Genomic DNA, 20544 nt, shown 5'->3' with positions numbered 1-20544 from the left:
CAATATTTATCCCTCAACCAACATCACTAAAACAGATTAACTGCTCATTATCTCACTGCTGTTTGTGGGACCTTGCTGTGTGCAAATTGGCTGCCAAGTTTCCTACATTACAACAGCGATTACACTTCAAAAGTACTTCATTGGCTATAAAGGACTTTGGGCCATCCTGAGGTCATGAAAGATGCTATATAAATGCAAGTCTTTCTTTCTTTGCTCCAACAATATCTACAGTGTATGTTGTACTACTGTAAAATTCTTATTCTCCTTTTGCTGCGGATTGACTCAATAAATTAACAATCCCTTTTTTTGCTTGTTAACCAAGCTTGGAAATGTAACAAGTCATTTTATTGACATTATAACACATTATTAAACCAAACGGTCCATTGCACTCTACATTTAAGAATTGTAACTCGAATTTTAAAGTGTAATTTCACGGGTAATTCCGATGGGAGCTCCGGTCCCGAGCCTCGTGGATATTTGAGATCAGGCAGCCTCCACAATAAGCTGCAGTGGTCAATGGCTGTGTTGATAGCTGGAAGACCTTGTGGTGGGAATGCATTTCTGTCTTAATGGTAGAAAATACAGCTGGAGCAACTGTCCAGTCCCACTCAGCACAGTTCCCATTGGGAGCATCATGGCTTCCCCTAATGGCTCAGTGGGTAAAAGTAAAAATAACAGCAGCCCTGGAGTATATTGTAGAGAATTGCAAACCCTATGTGTAAGATAATTGGTGAAAGAACCAGGGGGGAGATGAGGAGATTTTTTTTTTAACACAGTGAGTTGTTATGATCTGGAATGCACTGCCTGAAAGGGTGGTGGAAGCAGATTCAGTAGTAACTTTCAAAAGGGAATTGGATAAATACTTGAAAAGGAAAAATCTGCAGAGTTATGGGAAAGAGCAGGGGAGGGAGACTAATTGGAAAGCTTTTTCAAAGAGCAGGCACAGGAATGATGGGCCAAATGGCCTCCTTCTGTGCTGTATGATTCTAGATTCTATTACAGAAATAATCAAGTCCAATGCATATTATGGAGACCATCAGCCCCAGTTTATATTATAGGGAATAGCAAACCATATGTATATAATAAAGAATAGCAGCACCAGGGTACATTAGAGAATATCAGCCCCACTATATATTATAGTGAATAGCAAACCCTGTGTATATTATGAAGAATAGCAGCTCAACTGTATATTATGGAGAACAGCAGATCCTGTGTCTGTTAAAGGGAGTATCAGCCCCAGTGTATATTATAATTAGTTACTAACCCAGTGGGGTAATTTTCAACATACCGCTGGAGTTCCATTGATTCTTTTAAGGCTCTACGAGAGCTTTCAAAATGTTTGCCACCCTATTGTGATGGACCCTATTAATTATCCCCATACCTTTAAAATGCATTTGCATGCAATTTTCTGCTCTACTAGTGTGCTTGCTAGACCCATGCAAATGTACACCTGAAATTATGCTAATAAGGTAACCTTAGAAAATTGGGATGAAACAGCACAGTTGCATCTGAGGCAGTCGAAAAGCTGCCAACAGCCATATAGGGTATGATATAGGAAATAGCAAACCCTCTGTGCTATAGAGAATAGCAAACCCTGTGTGTGATATAGATAATAGCAAATCCTGTGTATATTAAAGGGAACAGTATATCCTGCAAATATTGTAGACAATAGCAGTTCCCATCTTATAGAGAGTGTGTATTATAGAGAATGCATGATTTTGAATAGCAACCCATGAATCATAGAGAAAAGCAGCTCTGAGTTTTATAGAGCGCAGTAGACCCTGTATTGTAGTGAATAGCAGCCCGTGTCTGTGATAAGGAACTGCAGACCCTGTATTATAGAGAATAGCTGACTCTGTATGTGGTGAATAGCAGCCTCAGCCTTTTGGTGAAAAACAGCCCATGTCCATTATAGAGAATTTCAGGTGCTATATTACAGAAAGCAGCAGACCTTATATGACAGTGAATAGCAAATTCTATATGACAGTGAGCTGGAGACTGTATATTAATCATTTGATTGAAACTCTTGTTTTAAGAACATTCACTTGAATCATTCTTACTCAACAAATGTCAATTTTCAATGATTTTGTTCAAGCTTTCAGGTTGGTGAAATTGGCTTCAGTTAGTCACGTTTAAATAACAGGAAACAGAGAGGGGATCTTTCAAGCATACATTCCAACTAAACTTTTTTTTTGTAATTAGTTTCAAATCGCATTTGCTGGTGATAGTTTTCACTGTGTGTCCTTGGAAGACCCCTCACAAGCCTCATTGAGAAAACAAAGTTACATTTCTTGAAGTTTAAGTGTTTGTATATTTCAAGTTTCTTATACTTGTGTCTGCTTTGTAAAGAGGCCTAATTCTGCACAAAGCAGGTTCTCTCCTGACAGATGAAAGCGCAGCCCTTTGAAAGAACATTCGCTGCATCTTATATGCAAGAGTCCATTCCTGTGGTCGCAGCTTCAGGTTGGTGCTTCTCTCTTGTATGAAAGACAACAAAACATTTGAGTTCCCTTTCTTATGTTAACACTCTCAGAATGTGTCCAGATGTTGGTGCTTGTCCACCAGAGTCCATTCACACAGTGATCGATCCCCCCTGTCTGAGGCTGACCTTTAACCTTCCATTTTCCCAATGATGCCACAGCGCTGACCACAAAAGGAGAGTCACCCTCTCCGCTTTGCTTTGTTGCCAACCCTATGTTGCCAAGTTGCACTCTCCGACAGTGAGTTTCAACGCACCCTGGAGGTGCATGTTTTTCAGTGTCTTGAACTCCAGTGGCATAGTGTGCGGTGTGGCCTGCGAGTTATACTCGTACGTCAGACTGTCGTAGTAGTGATACTTCACTGCATTTCCCTTTTGGTCCTTAGGGAAGGGCCAGAAGCCGTAAAGGTGGATTTCGTCACAGAATCGAGTGGCAAGAGTGTACATCAACAGGCCAGTGGTGGGGCGTTTGATCAGGACCCTGTTGGTCAGCCAGTACCTAGGGAGAAGGACATCAGTTACATTACTAATCGTCATTTGAAACTACAACTGTGGTCACATATTCTATATCTAAAACCAGAATTTCTCTTTTATCCAGCTATTGCCCCTCCTCTCCTGAAGGCGCTGACTCACACTGGTGTTGGAAGGGTAATTCCACGGTCCTGTGTTCCCAGGGGGAAGCCATTTTCACATGGAAAGCAGGGCGGAAAACCGTGTTGTAGCCGCAACTGCTTTCCGCACTCCCTGCGAACATTGGTCCCCTCCCACTGGGAGTGCGGGATTGTGGGAGCAGGGAATCAACCCTGTGAATCAACTGGCTGCCCTTACATATCTTGATCAAGTGATCATTCCTCTGATAAAAGTCAAGGCAGTTAGTGTTGACAGGTTAGTTTTGACAGGTTAACGTTGGCAGGTTAGCATTTGGAAGATTAGTGTTGACAGGTTAGCGTTGACAGGTTAGAGTTGGCAGATTAGCCACGTCAGGTTAGTGTCGACAGGTTAGTGTCAACCACGCACACCAAGCCCGAGTATCCTCTCATTTGTATTTCCCACCAGGGGTCACTGGACAAACACCAGAAGAGGAAACACTGGCTGAATTTCCTAGTCCCTGGTCAGGAGATACTGAGGCCAAGTGTAGTGCTAGAGGGACTTCTGAACAGGAATTATTCTAACAAAGTTTCAGATTTACAAAATAATGGCTTTGAGTTTTCTTTCTTGCCTCTTGTCAATACGGTTCCCTGGCCCAGAAAGGAGAGATGGCAGGTAATAAATGAACTGAAGGAAGGATAAAGGAAAATGGACTAAAACAGAATAGTGGTTTCTTGAAAAGGGTAATTTATCCATCTTGATGTGAGTATGGTTTCTATCTTGTACTGCTCATATTTGCTCACTTTTGTGCTTAATAGGAACATAGGAACAGGAGTAGGCCATTCAGCCCCTCGTGCCTGCTCCGCCATTCGATAAGATCATGGCTGATCTGTGATCTAACTCCATATATCTGCCTTTGGCCCATATCCCTTAATACCTTTGGTTGCCAAAAGCTATCTATCTCAGATTTAAATTTAGTTATTGAGCTAGTATCAATTGCCGTTTGCGGAAGAGAGTTCCAAGCTTCTACCACCCTTTGTGTGTAGAAATGTTTTCTAATCTCGCTCCTGAAAGGTCTGGCTCTAATTTTTAGACTGTGCCCCCTACTCCTAGAATTCCCAACCAGCGGAAATAGTTTCTCTCTATCCACCCTATCTGTTCCCCTTAATATCTTATAAACTTTGATCAGATTACCCCTTAACCTTCGAAACTCTAGAGAATACAACCCCAATTTGTGTAATCTCTCCTCGTAACTTAACCCTTGAAGTCCAGGTATCATTCTAGTAAACCTACGCTGCACTCCCTCCAAGGCCAATATGTCCTTCCGAAGGTGCGGTGCCCAGAACTGCTCACAGTACTCCAGGTGCGGTCTAACCAGGGTTTTGTATAGCTGCAGCATAACTTCTGCCCCCTTGTACTCTAGTCCTCTAGATATAAAGGCCAGCATTCCATTAGCTTTATTGATTATTTTCTGCACCTGTTCATGACACTTCAATGATCTATGTACCTGTACCCCTAAGTCCCTTTGGACGTCCACTGTTATTAACTTTTAACCATTTAGAAAGTACCCTGTTCTATCCTTTTTTGGTCCAAAGTGGATGACCTCACATTTGTCTACATTGAATTCCATTTGCCACAGTTTTGCCCATTCACCTAATCTATCAATATCGCTTCGTAATTTTATGTTTTCATCTACACTGCTTACAATGCCACCAATCTTGGTGTCATCGGCAAACTTAGATATGAGACTTTCTATGCCTTCATCTAAGTCGTTAATAAATATTGTGAATAATTGAGGCCCCAACATGTCATCGATGACGACGAACACCTCGCTAAGGCCATCCCCACGCCTCCACTACTCGCCTTCAAACAGCCACCTAACCTCAAACAGACCATCGTTTGCAGCAAATTACCCAACTTTCAGGAGAACAGCGTCCACGACACCACACAACCCTGCCACGGCAAACTCTGCAAGACATGCCAGATCATCGACACAGATACCACCAGCACACGAGAGGACACCACCCACCAGGTACATGGTTCATACTCCTGTGACTCGGCCAACGTTGTCTACCTCATACGTTGCAGGAAAGGATGCCCCGGAGCATGGTACATCGGCGAGACCATGCAGACACTGCGACAACGGATGAACGGACACCACACAACAATCGCCAGACAGGAGGGTTCCCATCCAGTCGGGGAACATTTCAGCAGTCAAGGACATTCAGCCTCCGATCTTCAGGTAAGCATTCTCCAAGGCGGCCTTCGAGACACACGACAACGCAAAATCGTCGAGCAGAAATTGATAGCCAAGTTCCGCACCCATGAGGACGGCCTCAACCGGGATCTTGGGTTCATGTCATGCTACATGTAACCCCACCAGTGAAAAAAAGTTATCTGTTTTTAATACAACTGGCCTTTCGGGTCTCTTTCTCTCTCTGTCTTTGTAATCTGACCCGTTGTGTATTCAGTATCCTGGGATGTTATGTTTTCCGTGGCTAACCTGTCTGAACACCAACGACACCTTTGATTGCTGTGATCGTCTCCCAGCCAAGATGTGATAGGGGGCAGTTGGAAAGATTATCTCTAATCACCAGGCATTGTTCTCTGACTATATATGCTATGCGTTTTCAGAACCCTTCACTCACCTGACGAAGGAGGTAAGCTCCGAAAGCTTGTGATTTAAAATAAAACTGTTGGACTATAACCTGGTGTTGTGCAAGTCCTCAAAAAATTGAATCAGCTTTGTCAGGCACGACCTACCTTTCACAAATCCATGCTGGCTCTCTCTGATTAACTGAAAATTCTCGAGGTGTTCAGTCACCCTATCCTTAATTATAGACTCCAGCATTTTCCCCACAACAGATGTTAGGCTAACTGGTCTATAATTCCCAGGTTTCCCTCTCTTTCCTTTCTTAAAAAGCGGAGTGACATGTGCAATTTTCCAATCTAGAGGGATAATTTTAAGGCTCCACACTCCCAGTACAAAACTTCACCCAACTAGAGCACATATCGGGAATTTGAGCGTCTACACCCCACGATTTTCCGAAAATTGAAGTATATTACACCAATTCTCCGAAAGAGCTATCCACTTAGTCCCATTCCCCTCCCATATTCTTTTAAATTTGTTTTTTATCAAGTATTTGTTCATTTCAGTTTAAAACTATTATTGTGGATTCCTCCCTTACCACTATTTTTAGTAGAGTCCTAACAACCCTCTGCATGAAAAGATTCTCTTTGTTCATTTGATGATGATCTTAAGTTTATGCTCTCCAGCTACCAACTTACAGGCCAGTGGAAATTGTTTCCCCTGTTTATCAAAACCAGCCATAATTTTGATTGTCTCTGTCAGATCTCCTCTGTTCTTTTTTAAATCTCTGTAGACTTGTGACCATGTGGTACATGCTCCTATCTGGAACGGCTAATTAACACTTAAAAAAAAGAACAGGATGAATATCTGGTTGGTAACAATGTTGAGGGTTATAGGGACAAGACAGGCAGAAATAATTGAATGATGTGTGGAACCTGAGCTGTGGAGACCATGGAAATGTCATATGCAGGAAGGCAACAAGTCAAGGATGCATAATATAGAGTGTATGGTTAGATAGATATTCTGGAGTTTTGCTTGATGTACATTTGGGGGTTGCTGAAGCAAGAAAGTTACAGCCAGCAAGAGCTGAAAGACTTTCATCACATCAGCCTGGGCTGGATTTGAACCAAGGTCCTGGAGGTGAAAGAACAATCTATTAACTCACTATGCCACCCTATTCTCCATATGAAATGTGTCCGTGTTCCTTTACTATTCTTTAGGCAGCTTTGCCCAATAATCCATTTCCCTTTGCAGAATTTGTGTTTTCTGTCCCATTTCTAAGATCCTTAACAAACTAGGGTGTCCAACCAGACTATGACAACTATTACCTCTCTAAGGACAAGCCCTCTGAGTGTCATGGCTTATTTGTCTGACTTTCTGTTCTCTTTTCAGGGAACCAAATTCATAAGAGGCCCCTAACCAAAGTAGCAGGGTGCAGTGAGAAATTTCCTACTGACAGTGTTAACACCACTAAGTGCACAGCGCTGAAAACTGCAGCCAAATCTGAGATGTTATAGTTAAAACTGGACAGATTTACATTGATCTAGGTTGCCTGGTATCAGCTGACCTGTGTTGCTAGGCAACAGAATTTTAATGGGGCCTGCAGGGTTCAAAAAAGCTGGTTATCTATCAGATGTCAATGAATTTCTTTCAGTTTAGCTTTCCAGACATTAACTGGTGAAAAAAAATAGGTTATCTTTAAACAAACCAGATCAGAGATAAAAAGATGAGCAGAGGCTGGAGGAGATTGCATGGGTAAATAAAGAGTAAAATTGGGCGGGGTTTAAAAAGAGCATACGACCCGAACCTGCCCGTTTCCCGTGTGGCAGGTTAGGTCAAAATTACCCCCAGATAGGGGGAGGCCTTGGAGGGATTTAAACATAAGGATGAGAATTTTAAATTTGAGGTATTGAGGACCAGGAGCCAATGAAGGTTCAGCAAGGACAGCAGTGATAGGTGTTAATTGTATCATGAGATTTATATCGATTAGCGTTAATTGTATTCAGGTGGTGTGAGTCAATTGGGGACTCTCTTGGATCCTTTTTATACGAGAGCTTATCTGAGGTGTGGTGTGTGTGTAAGAGGGATCTCTGTGAATAAAGGCTTGGAAGCAACTGAAGACCAGGCTCTAGTATTCCATCCTTCACCACTTGGCTATCCAGTTTATAACAATAGGCAAGCGGGATGAGGCAGAATTGGATTGGGGCTACAGACTTGGATAAACTTAAGTTAAAGAAGATGGAGAATGGGAGGCCAGACAGGAGAGCATTGAAGTAATCAAGCTTGGACAAATGGCATGAATAGTACTATCTAGTGCAGTGGTTTTCAAAGTACGGGTCTCGACCCAGTACTGGGTCACAGAACATTAATCATTGGGTCGCTTCCCCGCGATGCCGAGTCCCCCGCCCATCAACCTCATCACGAAGAGCTGCCCCGACGTGTCCAGCATCAACCAGGACGCGCTGAGCTCTCTCACTCCCTAATGCTGCTACGTGCTGCTCCCCTGGTGGCGGGAGAGGGGACGAGACGAGCAGGTCCATTGTGGGTGTCATAGGGCACAGGCTGGAGAACAAACATGGCAACCATCATCGAGGAGATCTTCCGGTCTTTTGTGATAAAGGAGATAGAGGACGAGAAGCAGCAGAGGTAAGGGGGGGGGGGAAGTTCGATTTTTTTTTTAAAAACGGAGGAGGGCGGGGGGGTTGAAGAAAACAAAACAGTAGGTTTTTTTTAAATATAGGTGATGTGGTTCATGTTCTCAGTAAATTTTAAACTGTTTTCGACCTGATCCTGGTGGCTATGAAGCCTCTGGGTTAAAATGGGAGGTGGACCAGGAGGAACATGTTTGTAAAAAGAGATCTGGGTTTCCAGTCCAGAGTTTAATTTCAGTCCGTTTTATTCACTCACGCCCCGCGCCTTTTGTTGGGCTCAGAAAACAAGCCTCGTCCTGCTGCTCTTTAAAAAGAAAACACCCACCACATCCTGGCCCGTGTACTACGGCCACTCCTTCAACCGATCAACCCAGAGGGCCGCTCCAGGCAGTGTGCTTTTCCTGGTGCTTTTTTTGGGGTGGGATGGAGGTCGACTCCGACTCCTCTTAAGAAGTTTCTTTCCGAACCGCTGAGCTACCGGTCACCTTGTCAGCGTTGCAATTTTTCTTTTTTGAAAATAGGCCTGCACAAAGGACTGAAATTGTAATCCTTCTAAAGGCAGTTTTATATTCTAGCTATCTGATTTCAGATATAAACTGGATTGAATTGGTTTCAATTGCGGTGTAGTGTTGACCTCTTTTTAAGAAGTGACCCTGTTTTTTGCCCCATGGGAAACAATAGCAGTTTACAACCTAAAAGTTTGTTCTTCCACATATAACTGGAAAACGTGAACATTGCTGACATTTACAAGTTGAAACTACTGTGAAGGTACCTTGTCAAACTCTCACACCCACCCCTCCAAAAAAAGTACTTAGAAAGTTACTGTTCAAGTCTCCAACATCAATGTTGTCTCAGCCACTATCATTTATTTGTACTATTATATTGCAACTACCCTGTATTTGTTTTGTACTAGTGTAGATTTGAGACTGCAGCAAGTTGGCAGCATCAAGTTATATCGCCCCACATGCACCACTCAGATTGGAGAAGAGCAGAGCTCTGCCTGTGCATATCCAAATATGTGCACAGAGCCATGTTTATCAGCTGAGAAATTTAGATGCAGTCCAGCTGCAAGGAAAGCCTGGGTTATTTTTTAAAAATATATACTTTAATAAGTTAATCCTCAATCAATAATGAAGCTAAACTTGATGCCTGAGCAATAAAACGAGCTGGTGCAACTCACCTGCGATAGCACACTGAAAACACGCCACAACTCATTAAGTTTGTCATCTTTTTGGATCGGTGCTTTCAAAGAATATCCACTGTTGAGTAAGATTAGTGTTCTGTTGTTGCTGCCGTTCACAACAACCTACATGTGTGAACGTTGATTTTCGACTTTGATAAGGTTAAAAACAAGAGAAAGAAACCAACTCAACAGCGCACCTGATATGTGTGCAGCCCTTTCATCTTGTGATCCAGATTGGAACGAGACATCATGAACAACAGGCAGACCCACCCGTCATATTAAGTAAGTGAAACTCAACCTGATCTTTTTTTTAAACTGTATTTATACTATATTTAAAATGTTTTTCAAGTAACGTCAATGTCTAATTTTAGTTATTACCTGAAGTGAAGTGGTTAAAGCTAGCATGTATTGTCCTTTATTGTGATTTTATGAAAACTCTAGTCAGAAGATATTATTGTTTTGGGGTAAGTGTTTTTCTTCCACTCGGCCATGAGAAAAATTGTGTACAGTCTTCCAACCTCAGTCTGACAGTTGAAGTGGAGGTGGAAAAGTGGAGGGGTTTAGGGAGATAATTCCAAAATGTCTAGGCAGCTGAAGGCACAGCCGGCAATGGTGGGGTGAAGGGTGGATTGACACAAGAGGCCAGAATCAGAGGTATGGAGAGTTTGGAACGGAGGGAGGGTTGTAGGGCTGGAGGAGGTTACAGAGATAGGGAGGGGTAAAACAATGATGAATTTAAATACAAGGATGAGAAATGTCAACTTGAAATGGGGAGGAGGAAAGAATAATGCCAACATGAATGGGGAGGAGGAAGATGAGTTACAGGTTTAACTGGATTGGAAGGGAAGAAGATTGGCAGTATGAACTCTTGAGGGTCAGAGGGGGGACTGTCCAGTGAAAGGGTGGGAAGTTGGGTGGGGTAAAGTGCCTCTTTTAACTGACTTGGGGGATTGGATGTGAAAGTGTGATTGTTGAGGTAACTTTTGATCACTTGGTTTTTCCTTTTTTAGATTAAAAATCTATTAATTATGAAGTGCAAAACTGCTTAAAATGAACCAGAATGCATTATTTTTAAAATAAAAATTCAACATTTTCCAGGGAAGTGTGCCCCAGACCCCTGTAGAAATGCCACTAAGTTTGTGCCTTCAATATTTGGATTTATCCCTTCAGGCTTTCAAATACTTTTTTTTTCCCTTCAAGTGCCTTCGACAGCTTAAGTTACAACGCCCATCTAACTATTTGTTTCACACGTCACATAGGCTTGTAATCAGGGCTGTTCTTGAATCTATCAGCTTTAAGGGGCTGTGCCAGCTTCTTTGAAGCTTTTGCTCATTTTTTGCTAGTTTTCTATGTTGGCGTGTATATTTCTGCAAGTACATATAACTAGCTTCAGCATATTCTCTTTGGGTATGTTCTCTATATACTGTATGTACTGCAAGCCTTTAGATTATTATTTAGATCACAGCTAAACAGGATGTAACAATCCAAAAACAATAACTTGCATTTTTATAGCGCCTTTAACGTAGTATAATGTCCCAAGGCGCTTCACAGGAACGTAATCAGACAAAAATAGACACCGAGCCAAGGAAGGAGACATTAGGGCAGGTGATCAAAAGCTTGGTCAAAGAGATTGGTGACTTAAAGAGAGAGAGATAGAGGAGCGGAGAGGCTGAGGGAAGGAATTCCATAACTTGGGGCCTAGTCAGCTGAAGGCACGGCCGCCAATGATAAGGCGAAGGAATTGGGGGGTGCGCAAGAGGCCAGAATTGGAGGAACGCAGAGTTTGCTGAGGATTGTAGGGCTGGAGGAGGTTACAGAGATAAGGAGGGGTGAGGCTACTGAGGGATTTGAACATGAGGAGGAGAATTTATTCATTCTGAATGACTATCTCATGAAAATGCCAAATTGGCTTCTTTATCCTGAGCTCTTCTGATTTTGGGTCTCAGTAATGTAAGTTTATTAAGTACTCTTAAAACAACATATTATTCTGGGCATTACACCCAACTGCCTTAACAACTGCAGGAAACTTAAATTATTGAGATCCAAAATGAGAAAAGCTCAGGGTAAAGAAGCCAATTTAGCATTTTCATGAGATAGTCATTCAGAATGAATCAGTGAACAGAGACACAGTTTCCCAACTATATAAGTTGAATAATTGGATTTCTAAAAACAACTCTTTTCATTACTAAAGAATCTACTGCACTTCCTGCTGTTTAGAATATTGTTTTAAGGACATAAATACAGCAAATTAAAAATTAAAATAATTGATAAATCCCTGCTAAGATTTAACATTTTTATTTCTTTAAGGAACATTTTGGTTTGCTGAAAATGTAACGTTAGCTAACAAATAGTTGTTCATTTTTTTCCCCTGATTAGCTAAAAAATAATTGTTTGGCCTTGCCTCTTCTGTTATCGAGCCACGTTTATCTGCATCATTGCCAAGTCTAATTATATGTCGCGGTGTTAATGTGATTTGAAGCTGGAAAAATGACTGGGTTTTAAAATGATTTACTTTCTGTATATTACAAGTAATCTGTCAGTTAAAAAATAATACCAGCAAGACCCGTTGATAGAGTGACTCATTACAGCAACACCCTTATTCCCGATGTTTCCAGCCAAGCATCCATTCATTCATGCTTCCTGGAAACTGAGGAAAGATGTTCAGCTCTTAGCAGATGAAGTATCTCAAGGATTCATACAGAGCAGCTTCCCCCATGCGTCGTTTGGTAACTACGCTGCCGGGTGTGTTACTGAGCTGTAAGGACCAGCGGGAAAGGTTTCCTTTGGTCACCAAGTGTTGGTAACATCGTAAACATAGCTGGAATGCGTTCATACATTGGCTACAAATAGCAATCAGATTATCCCTTTTCCGCAAACAGCAGTTGATGCTAGCTCAATTGTTAATTTTAAATCTGAGATTGATAGATTTTTGTTAACCAAAGGGCTATGGGGCTATGGTGGGTATATGGAGTTAGGTCACAGATCGCCCATGATCTCATTGAATGGCAGAACAGGCTCGAGGGGCTAAATGGCCTACTCTTGTTCCTACGTTTCTATGTTCCTAACCCCCTGCCCCCACCCCCAACTCAAGAAGGTGCAAGGTTTGATCCCCTGTCTGTGCTGTGTTTGGTGATTTCAGCCAGGCCAGTTACAAATGGCCTCAGTGGCCCTGGACTAAGGAGGGGGAAATCCACAGGGTTCCCCCTGCTGATTGCTGTGCAGTGACTGTGCTGGCCTAGTCATACATGTGAACATCAGGGCCAATTTTAAGAATGCACTACTCTGGTGGGAGCCTCATGGGTTGGGAAAGTGCAGGCACACTTTGCATGATTTCCTGTTCATTAATCTTAATGGATGGAAGATCAAGGGGAGTTTTTTTTTAATTCATTCACGGGATGTGGGCGTCGCTGGCGAGGCCAGCATTTATTGCCCATCCCTAATTGCCCTTGAGAAGGTGGTGGTGAGCCGCCTTCTTGAACCGCTGCAGTCCGTGTGGTGACGGTTCTCCCACCGTGCTGTTAGGAAGGGAGTTCCAGGATTTTGACCCAGCGACGATGAAGGAACGGCGATATATTTCCAAGTCGGGATGGTGTGTGACTTGGAGGGGAACGTGCAGGTGGTGTTGTTCCCATGTACCTGCTGGTCTTGTCCTTCTAGGTGGTAGAGGTCGCGGGTTTGGGAGGTGCTGTCGAAGAAGCCTTGGCGAGTTGCTGCAGTGCATCCTGTGGATGGTGCACACTGCAGCCACAGTGCGCCGGTGGTGAAGGGAGTGAATGTTTAGGGTGGTGGATGGGGTGCCAATCAAGCGGGCTGCTTTATCTTGGATGGTGTTGAGCTTCTTGAGTGTTTTTGGGAGATGCACTCATCCAGGCAAGTGGAGAGTATTCCATCACACTCCTGACTTGTGCCTTGTAGATGGTGGAAAGGCTTTGGGGAGTCAGGAGGTGAGTCACTCGCCGCAGAATACCCAGCCTCTGACCTGCTCTCGTAGCCACAGTATTTATATGGCTGGTCCAGTTAAGTTTCTGGTCAATGGTGACCCACAGGATGTTGATTGTGGGGGATTCGGCGATGGTAATGCATTTGAATGTCAAGGGGAGGTGGTTAGACTCTCTCTTGTTGGAGATGGTCATTGCCTGGCACTTGTCTGGCGCGAAAGTTACTTGCCCAAGCCTGGATGTTGTCCAGGTCTTGCTGCATGCGGGCTCGGACTGCTTCATTATTTGAGGGGTTGCGAATGGAACTGAACACTGTGCAGTCATCAGTGAACATCCCCATTTCTGACCTTATGATGGAGGGAAGGTCATTGATGAAACAGCTGAAGATGGTTGGGCCTAGGACACTGCCCTGAGGAACTCCTGCAGCAATGTCCTGGGGCTGAGATGATTGGCCTCCAACAACCACTACCATCTTCCTTTGTGCTAGGTATGACTCCAGCCACTGGAGAGTTTTCCCCCTGATTCCCATTGACTTCAATTTTACTAGGGCTCCTTGGTGCCACACTCGGTCAAATGCTGCCTTGATGTCAAGGGCAGTCACTCTCACCTCACCTCTGGAATTCAGCTCTTTTGTCCATGTTTGGACCAGGGCTGTAATGAGGTCTGGAGCCGAGTGGTCCTGGCGGAACCCAAACTGAGCATCGGTGAGCATGTTATTGGTGAGTAAGTGCCGCTTGATAGCACTGTCGACGACACCTTCCATCACTTTGCTGATGATTGAGAGTAGACTGATGGGGCGGTAATTGGCCGGATTGGATTTGTCCTGCTTTTTGTGGACAGGACATACCTGGGCAATTTTCCACATTGTCGAGTAGATGCCAGTGTTGTAGCTGTACTGGAAGAGCTTGGCTAGAGGCGCAGCTAGTTCTGGAGCACAAGTCTTCAGCACTACAGCTGGGATGTTGTCGGGGCCCATAGCCTTTGCTGTATCCAGTGCACTCAGCCGTTTCTTGATATCACGTGGAGTGAATCGAATTGGCCGAAGACTGGCTTCCGTGATGGTGGGGATATCGGGAGGAGGCTGAGATGGATCTTCCACTCGGCACTTCTGGCTGAAGATGGTTGCAAATGCTTCAGCCTTGTCTTTTGCACTCACGTGCTGGACTCCACCATCATTGAGAATGGGGATGTTTGCAGAGCCTCCTCCTCCCGTTAGTTGTTTAATTGTCCACCACCATTCACGACTGGATGTGGCAGGACTGCAAAGCTTTGATCTGATCCGTTGGTTGTGGAATCGCTTAGCTCTGTCTATAGCATGTTGCTTCCGCTGTTTAGCATGCATGTAGTCCTGAGTTGTAGCTTCACCAGGTTGGCACCTCATTTTTAGGTACGCCTGGTGCTGCTCCTGGCATGCTCTTCTACACTCCTCATTGAACCAGGGTTGATCCCCTGGCTTGTTGGTAATGGTAGAGTGAGGAATATGCCGGGCCATGAGGTTACAGATTGTGCTGGAATACAATTCTGCTGCTGCTGATGGCCCACAGCGCCTCATGGATGCCCAGTTTTGAGCTGCTAGATCTGTTCTGAATCTATCCCATTTAGCACGGTGGTAGTGCCACACAACACGTTGGATGGTGTCCTCAGTGCCTGTCATTTCCTGATTACAATTTCAATGGGAAAAGAACATTTGTAAAATCAGTCCTATTAAGTAAGGTAGAACTGGGCTTGGTTAAGATGATTGAATCACAGCCTACACTCAATGTACAGACACACTGGGGGAGCTTTTATCTGTGTTTGTTCAGGCTTTGTGGCACCTTAATGAACTTTGTGCACAGCTTATTCACCCAGCACTCCAATCATTAGCCAATTATTTGGGGTGCACTAGGCCTCCACACCCAATAATATGGGGAGCACCAGACACTTACCATCACATTATTGGCCTAGTAACTCTAGGCCCTGCCTGTCTGTTCAGGTGGATGTCAAAGATCCCATGGTGCTATTCACAGAAGTGCAGGGAATTCTCCCAACATCCTGGCCAACATTACAAGATCCCCCAAAAGATGGATTAACATTGTTCATTTCCTTGCATTTTGTGGAGTCCTGCTATGCACAGAATGACTGCCATGTTTGGCGACAAAACAACAGTCACTGGAGTCCAAAGTAATTCAGTGAAGTGCTTTGAGGCCTTTTTGAGAGATGTGATAAAGCCCAAGTGTTGCTGGTAGCATGCTGGGAAACACCTTTTCAAGAAGAGATTTACATGCTTGGCAAAAGGCTGTTTACTTGTACTATCAGAGAGTGTCTTATCAAACAAAAAAGATTATCGTATTAAGGTACTGAATTGGATCACACTTCCAAGTAGAATCTCTCATTTCTAGACCTTGAGTTGGTCTGGACTTTAATGAAGGAGATTAATTGGTGTAAAAACAAATACCTGTTGCAGCCCTAATTTGATGCCTTTGGAATGTTTTATCCATTGAGACTCAAAGCCATAGAAATGTGACATAAAAACCTTTCCCATTGCAACAGCAGGCCAATGCTTAAGAGATTTTTTTTTACAAGTTATTGTTTTTCTGACTCTGACTCTCACTCTTTGTTAGCTGCCAAATTCTCCATGAATGGACAATGAGCAAGTCACCCCCAAATCTTTGGACCACAATATCTCAAAGACCTGGCTGTATTAACATTTTCATTGTAATCTCATTATCTCCCTCTGAGACTGTGACCTAATTAACCGTCGGCAATCTCTCGCTTGTTGCCAAGGACAGTGTACGAGTGACAGAACCCATGCAAGTCTGCCTGAGGAGATAGCATTCCCTCTGCATGACGGTGACTTTACATTGGAAAATCGAGCAATCAGTTTGGAGGCTGTATCCCAAGTTGCACGTAGACTCTGTAGCAGAGCTGGCACTCACCCCCGTACTGCGTGTAGGAGCCTCAGTGATGGATAGGCAGTCTGTACATGGATTTTGTGCTTTATGATGAGGTTGTTCACCCATTCTACACGCTCTTCTCCACCTTTAGCCATAAACGCAGGGATCCAGAGTATGCCGCCGTTCAGCATCTTTAGCCGGTGAAGCAACTTCTCCTTCCACGTCTCATTCTTCAAATCCTCAAATGCACGCTGCACCACCGAAGGGTTCATAGTCACTAAATCAGTCTTCAAACCAACGTCTTGTGCATACTCTTCCACTGGGGCAAGATTGCATCTTCAAAAAAAATTAAACTGTGAATTAATCATTCATTGTTTCCACAATAGTGTTTGACCTATGACCCTAGAATGACATTGTGCTGGAACTTAGGAACATAAGAAAGTACGCAATGAGAAAAGGCCTTTGGCCCATCAAGCCCCTTCTCTCCACGTACCATGTACAATCTATCGTGCCAGCTTGGCTTAGTTGGTAACACAGAAGATTGAAGTTTCAAGCCCCACTTCAGGACTCGAGCACATAATCTAGGCTGATGCTCCATTGCGCTACTGAGGGAGTGCTGCACTGTCAATGGTGCCGTCCTTCAGATGAATGTTAAACCAAAGTCCCATTCATCTGTTTCAGCAAGCATTAAAGGTCCCATGGTACTCTTTGAGGAAGAGATTAAATGTTCTCCTGGTGTCCTGGCCAAATTTCCTCCCTCAACCAACACCACCAAAAACATATTAACTGGTCATTCATCTCATTGCTGTTTGTGGGATCTGTAGCTATTGGATTTGCCTGACAATGAGTATACGTCAAAGTCATTCACGCTTTCAACTTTTTCACTCTTTCCAGCTTTTTACAAAACCTTTTACCAGATATTTAAAGCCAAGAGCCTACCTGTGACAGGAGTCAGTATACCGGGCTCTTGACTCCTCCCCCCGTTCCATTCCATCCATGCCTATAAAGGAACTCAGTTCTCTTCTAGTTTTCAATTGCGATGAAAGGGGCTGCACCCCAAACCTTAACCTGCCTTTTCTCTTTCAAGATGCTGAAGGGATTTGGGTATTTCCAACATCTTCCGCTTTTATTTCTGTGACTATAAAAGTGACTTTAGAAATTGCTACAGCTCCCAGCAGCTGCTGTCAAGTTGTGTCGACAGAAAGGGCAGGTGGGGATCAGGGCGAGAGATGGAGACAGTCCGTGTTATCTAAGATTGCTAACCCTTCAGATCCAGCAAACAGCTAAGGGTTGAAGTTGTTGACGTCAGTGCTTAGACCAGAGGACTGAAATGTCCAGGATAAGATTCTGTGCTACCTTAACACAGAATAAATAGACACTAGGTCACGATAAGGTAGCTCTGCCTAAGTGGAACTGATATTTGATTAAACTACTTCCCAATTGATTGGTATCCTGATAACTACACCTCTGAGTTACATTGTTATCGGCTAGTTAAATACTCTTATCATTTGCAAACCAGAGCATCAAGGCTTGCCAACACCACTACAGTTTACATTGCAGCCCCAACTTGTTTTACGAAATACTGTCATTTTTTTTAAGGAGGACCAGAAATTAGCATTTGGTAATGACTGATGACATGTTGCTGGGTTGCAGTTCCTCACCCAAGTCGCTATTTTTCAGGCCTGGACATTAAGCAAGCAATTCCTCCATGGGAGCATTACAGCTGAGCTGGTGCCTGTCCTCAGCTGATGTCCACAGGCATGTCCTTTTCAGCAGGGGTTATTGAATTGCAATAAGGAGCTGATTTGTGCCCTCCTGTCACCCAACTGTTGGACCTCAATGCCATCCCAGCTGAGATCAGTATAGACCAGGGATTAAACCTGGGACTTTCCTGGTCTACTGGCTCAATACCACACCGATTGGTACATTTACAAACTAGTCCAAGGGGGGAAGCCAGATTTTTCATCAACCGATGTGAAAGGAAGAGAAAAGTAGAGAGTCAGATCCCAGGGTGAATTTGGTGCTGTGAAACAATTGTGAGTCTCTGTGCACCACAGTGGAGGATTACGTCATCCCAAGAAGCACTGACTAAGTAAATAGTGGGACATCTTTTACTGGGTCAGGGTAGGAAATAAAGGAAAAAACTTGCATTTCTATAGCACCCCGTCACATCCTCAGGATGTTTCTAAAGCATTTTGCAAGCAATAAATTACTTTCAAAGGGTGATCTCTGTTGTTAAACAGGCAAATGCAGAAGCCAATTGCAGACAGCAAGGTCCCACAAACAGCAAATGGAATGAATGACCAGCTAATGTATTTTTGGTGCCGTTGGTTGAGGGAGGATTGTTGGTCAGGAGATCAAAAGAACTCGCTCTTCTTCTTTAAATAGGATCGTTAACACCCACCGGAACCAACCTTCACCACATGGGCGGCAGCGGTTCAAGAAGAAGGCCCACCACCACCTTCTCAAGGGCAACGAGGGATGGGCAAGAAATAATGGCCTTGCCAACAATGCCCACATCCCAAAGAATGATAAAGACAAAACAACAGAAGCTCAAATAAACATCTCATCTGAGGGGCAGCACTTCAGACAATACAGCACTCCCTCAGTACTGCTCCTGACCAGGAGTAGAGCTTGGACCCACAAACTTCTGACTCAGAAGTGAGAGTGTTACGATTTACTTCAAAGGACTCCAAAGACTTCCTTTCCATCCCTTTAATACAATATTGATCCATTTTCTAAGTGATTTTCCTTATCACCCTGCTGCCTACATGCACACCAGTCTTCTGGGTATTACCTTATCACAAATTCGTGAGCATCAATCTCTTGTCCGCAGCCACTGTTGAGCAGAATCCCAGAATTCCCTACAATCGCGCACTGTTTGAAATGTTTATTTTTCATTGGCGATGTCCTTGGTAACAGCTCGTACAGGCTATGGGATATATTCAAGGTCCTGTCTCTGTCAAATATATAATGTATGATATCCCCTGCCTTCAGTTTGCCCTTTAGCACCGAAATGTCCTTTTCTGCATCCAGAAACTTTAGTATGTCTTTCCTGGGAAGGGAAAAGAGAACAAAGTAAATTTGAAGTGAGGGGAAACGCAGATTTATATGATCCCATTTAGATTTATGCTGCATAGATATTACAGCTGCCGCAACAGCCCCAACCTCAGCAGCAGTGCCTTAATCATAGAATCATACAGCACAGAAGGAGGCCATTTGGCCCATCATGCCTGTGCCAGCTCTTTGAAAGAGCTATCCAATTAATCCCGTTCCCCCGCTCTTTCCCCATAGCCCTGAAATTTTTTCCTTTTCAAATATATATCCAATTCTTTTTTGAATATACACAAGGTAGCACCGAAATGTACATGAGGCAATGTATTAACATAAATGAGGCAGTGTTGTAATATATGAGGCTGGATCATAACATACATGAGGCAGTGTTGTAATGCAAGAGGGAAGATCCTAACATACATGAGGTGGTGTTGTAATGTACGAGGCAGTATTGTAACATACATATTATTATGCAAAGGACTCTGCTATCCAATATTCTCACTCCCCAGAAACCCAATTTCCCATTATCTGAACTCTTAAATACTGGTTAAAAAAAATTGGGCAGTGCAGGTTTAGTTTTGCATACAGTGTTGTAATGTACAAGGCAGGATCGTAACATACACGAGGCAACACCAAAACATAGAAGGTAGCAATATAATGTAAATGAGGCAGCACCTTACCGTACAAGCAACAGCACCATGACAGGCACAATGCAGTGCCATAACATACATGAGAGGAAGCCCCAACATATGTGAGACAGTGCCTTAACATACATGAGGTAGCAGCGTAATGTACGTGAGGCATCTCTATTGCCTCTGATGGAGTGGAGTACCAACTCAGGTGGTGATTTTTCTTACATTAACCATGGCAAACATAAACTGCTTCAAGCGATGGCATTAAAAGCCATAGGGTGCCCTTTCTTTTGTCACAGAGGGTGGCCTGCCCTCTCAGTCCAGCTGCGTGGGCAAACACTGCAGTTTTCACACAGCTGACATATATATAATTCTCCCCAGCCATGAGGGAAGGTCTACAGCCAGAAACAATGTGTGAAATTACAACCTTTAAGCAATGTGTGCAGTTGTTTTTGTGTCTGATGTCCTGGAATCAGTCTCACATTGTAAATGCAACACCTGCAGCCACAACAAGCAGAATGATGAAACCTTGATTATCTCCACTCCCTAATATCCT

At 43.6% G+C, this 20544-nt stretch overlaps 1 protein-coding gene across 1 annotated transcript in view; it reads right to left on the bottom strand.

Moving 5' to 3' along the window:
• Positions 1-360: 360 nt before the first annotated feature.
• st8sia2 (ST8 alpha-N-acetyl-neuraminide alpha-2,8-sialyltransferase 2) overlaps positions 361-20544 on the bottom strand; it is a 39416-nt gene continuing 19232 nt past the window's right edge. Inside the window, exons 4-6 of the mRNA XM_067971379.1 lie at positions 19100-19357; positions 16345-16638; positions 361-2978 (exon numbers count right to left, since the gene is read on the bottom strand). Coding sequence (XP_067827480.1) covers positions 2693-2978; positions 16345-16638; positions 19100-19357 — 838 coding nt within the window. The 3' untranslated portion in view covers positions 361-2692. The remainder of the gene's footprint in view (positions 2979-16344; positions 16639-19099; positions 19358-20544) is intronic.

Source organism: Heptranchias perlo, chromosome 34, assembly GCF_035084215.1.
Source record: "Heptranchias perlo isolate sHepPer1 chromosome 34, sHepPer1.hap1, whole genome shotgun sequence".
In the NCBI taxonomy this organism is placed as follows: domain Eukaryota; kingdom Metazoa; phylum Chordata; class Chondrichthyes; order Hexanchiformes; family Hexanchidae; genus Heptranchias; species Heptranchias perlo.
This window is presented reverse-complemented; position numbering and strand designations above follow the sequence as displayed.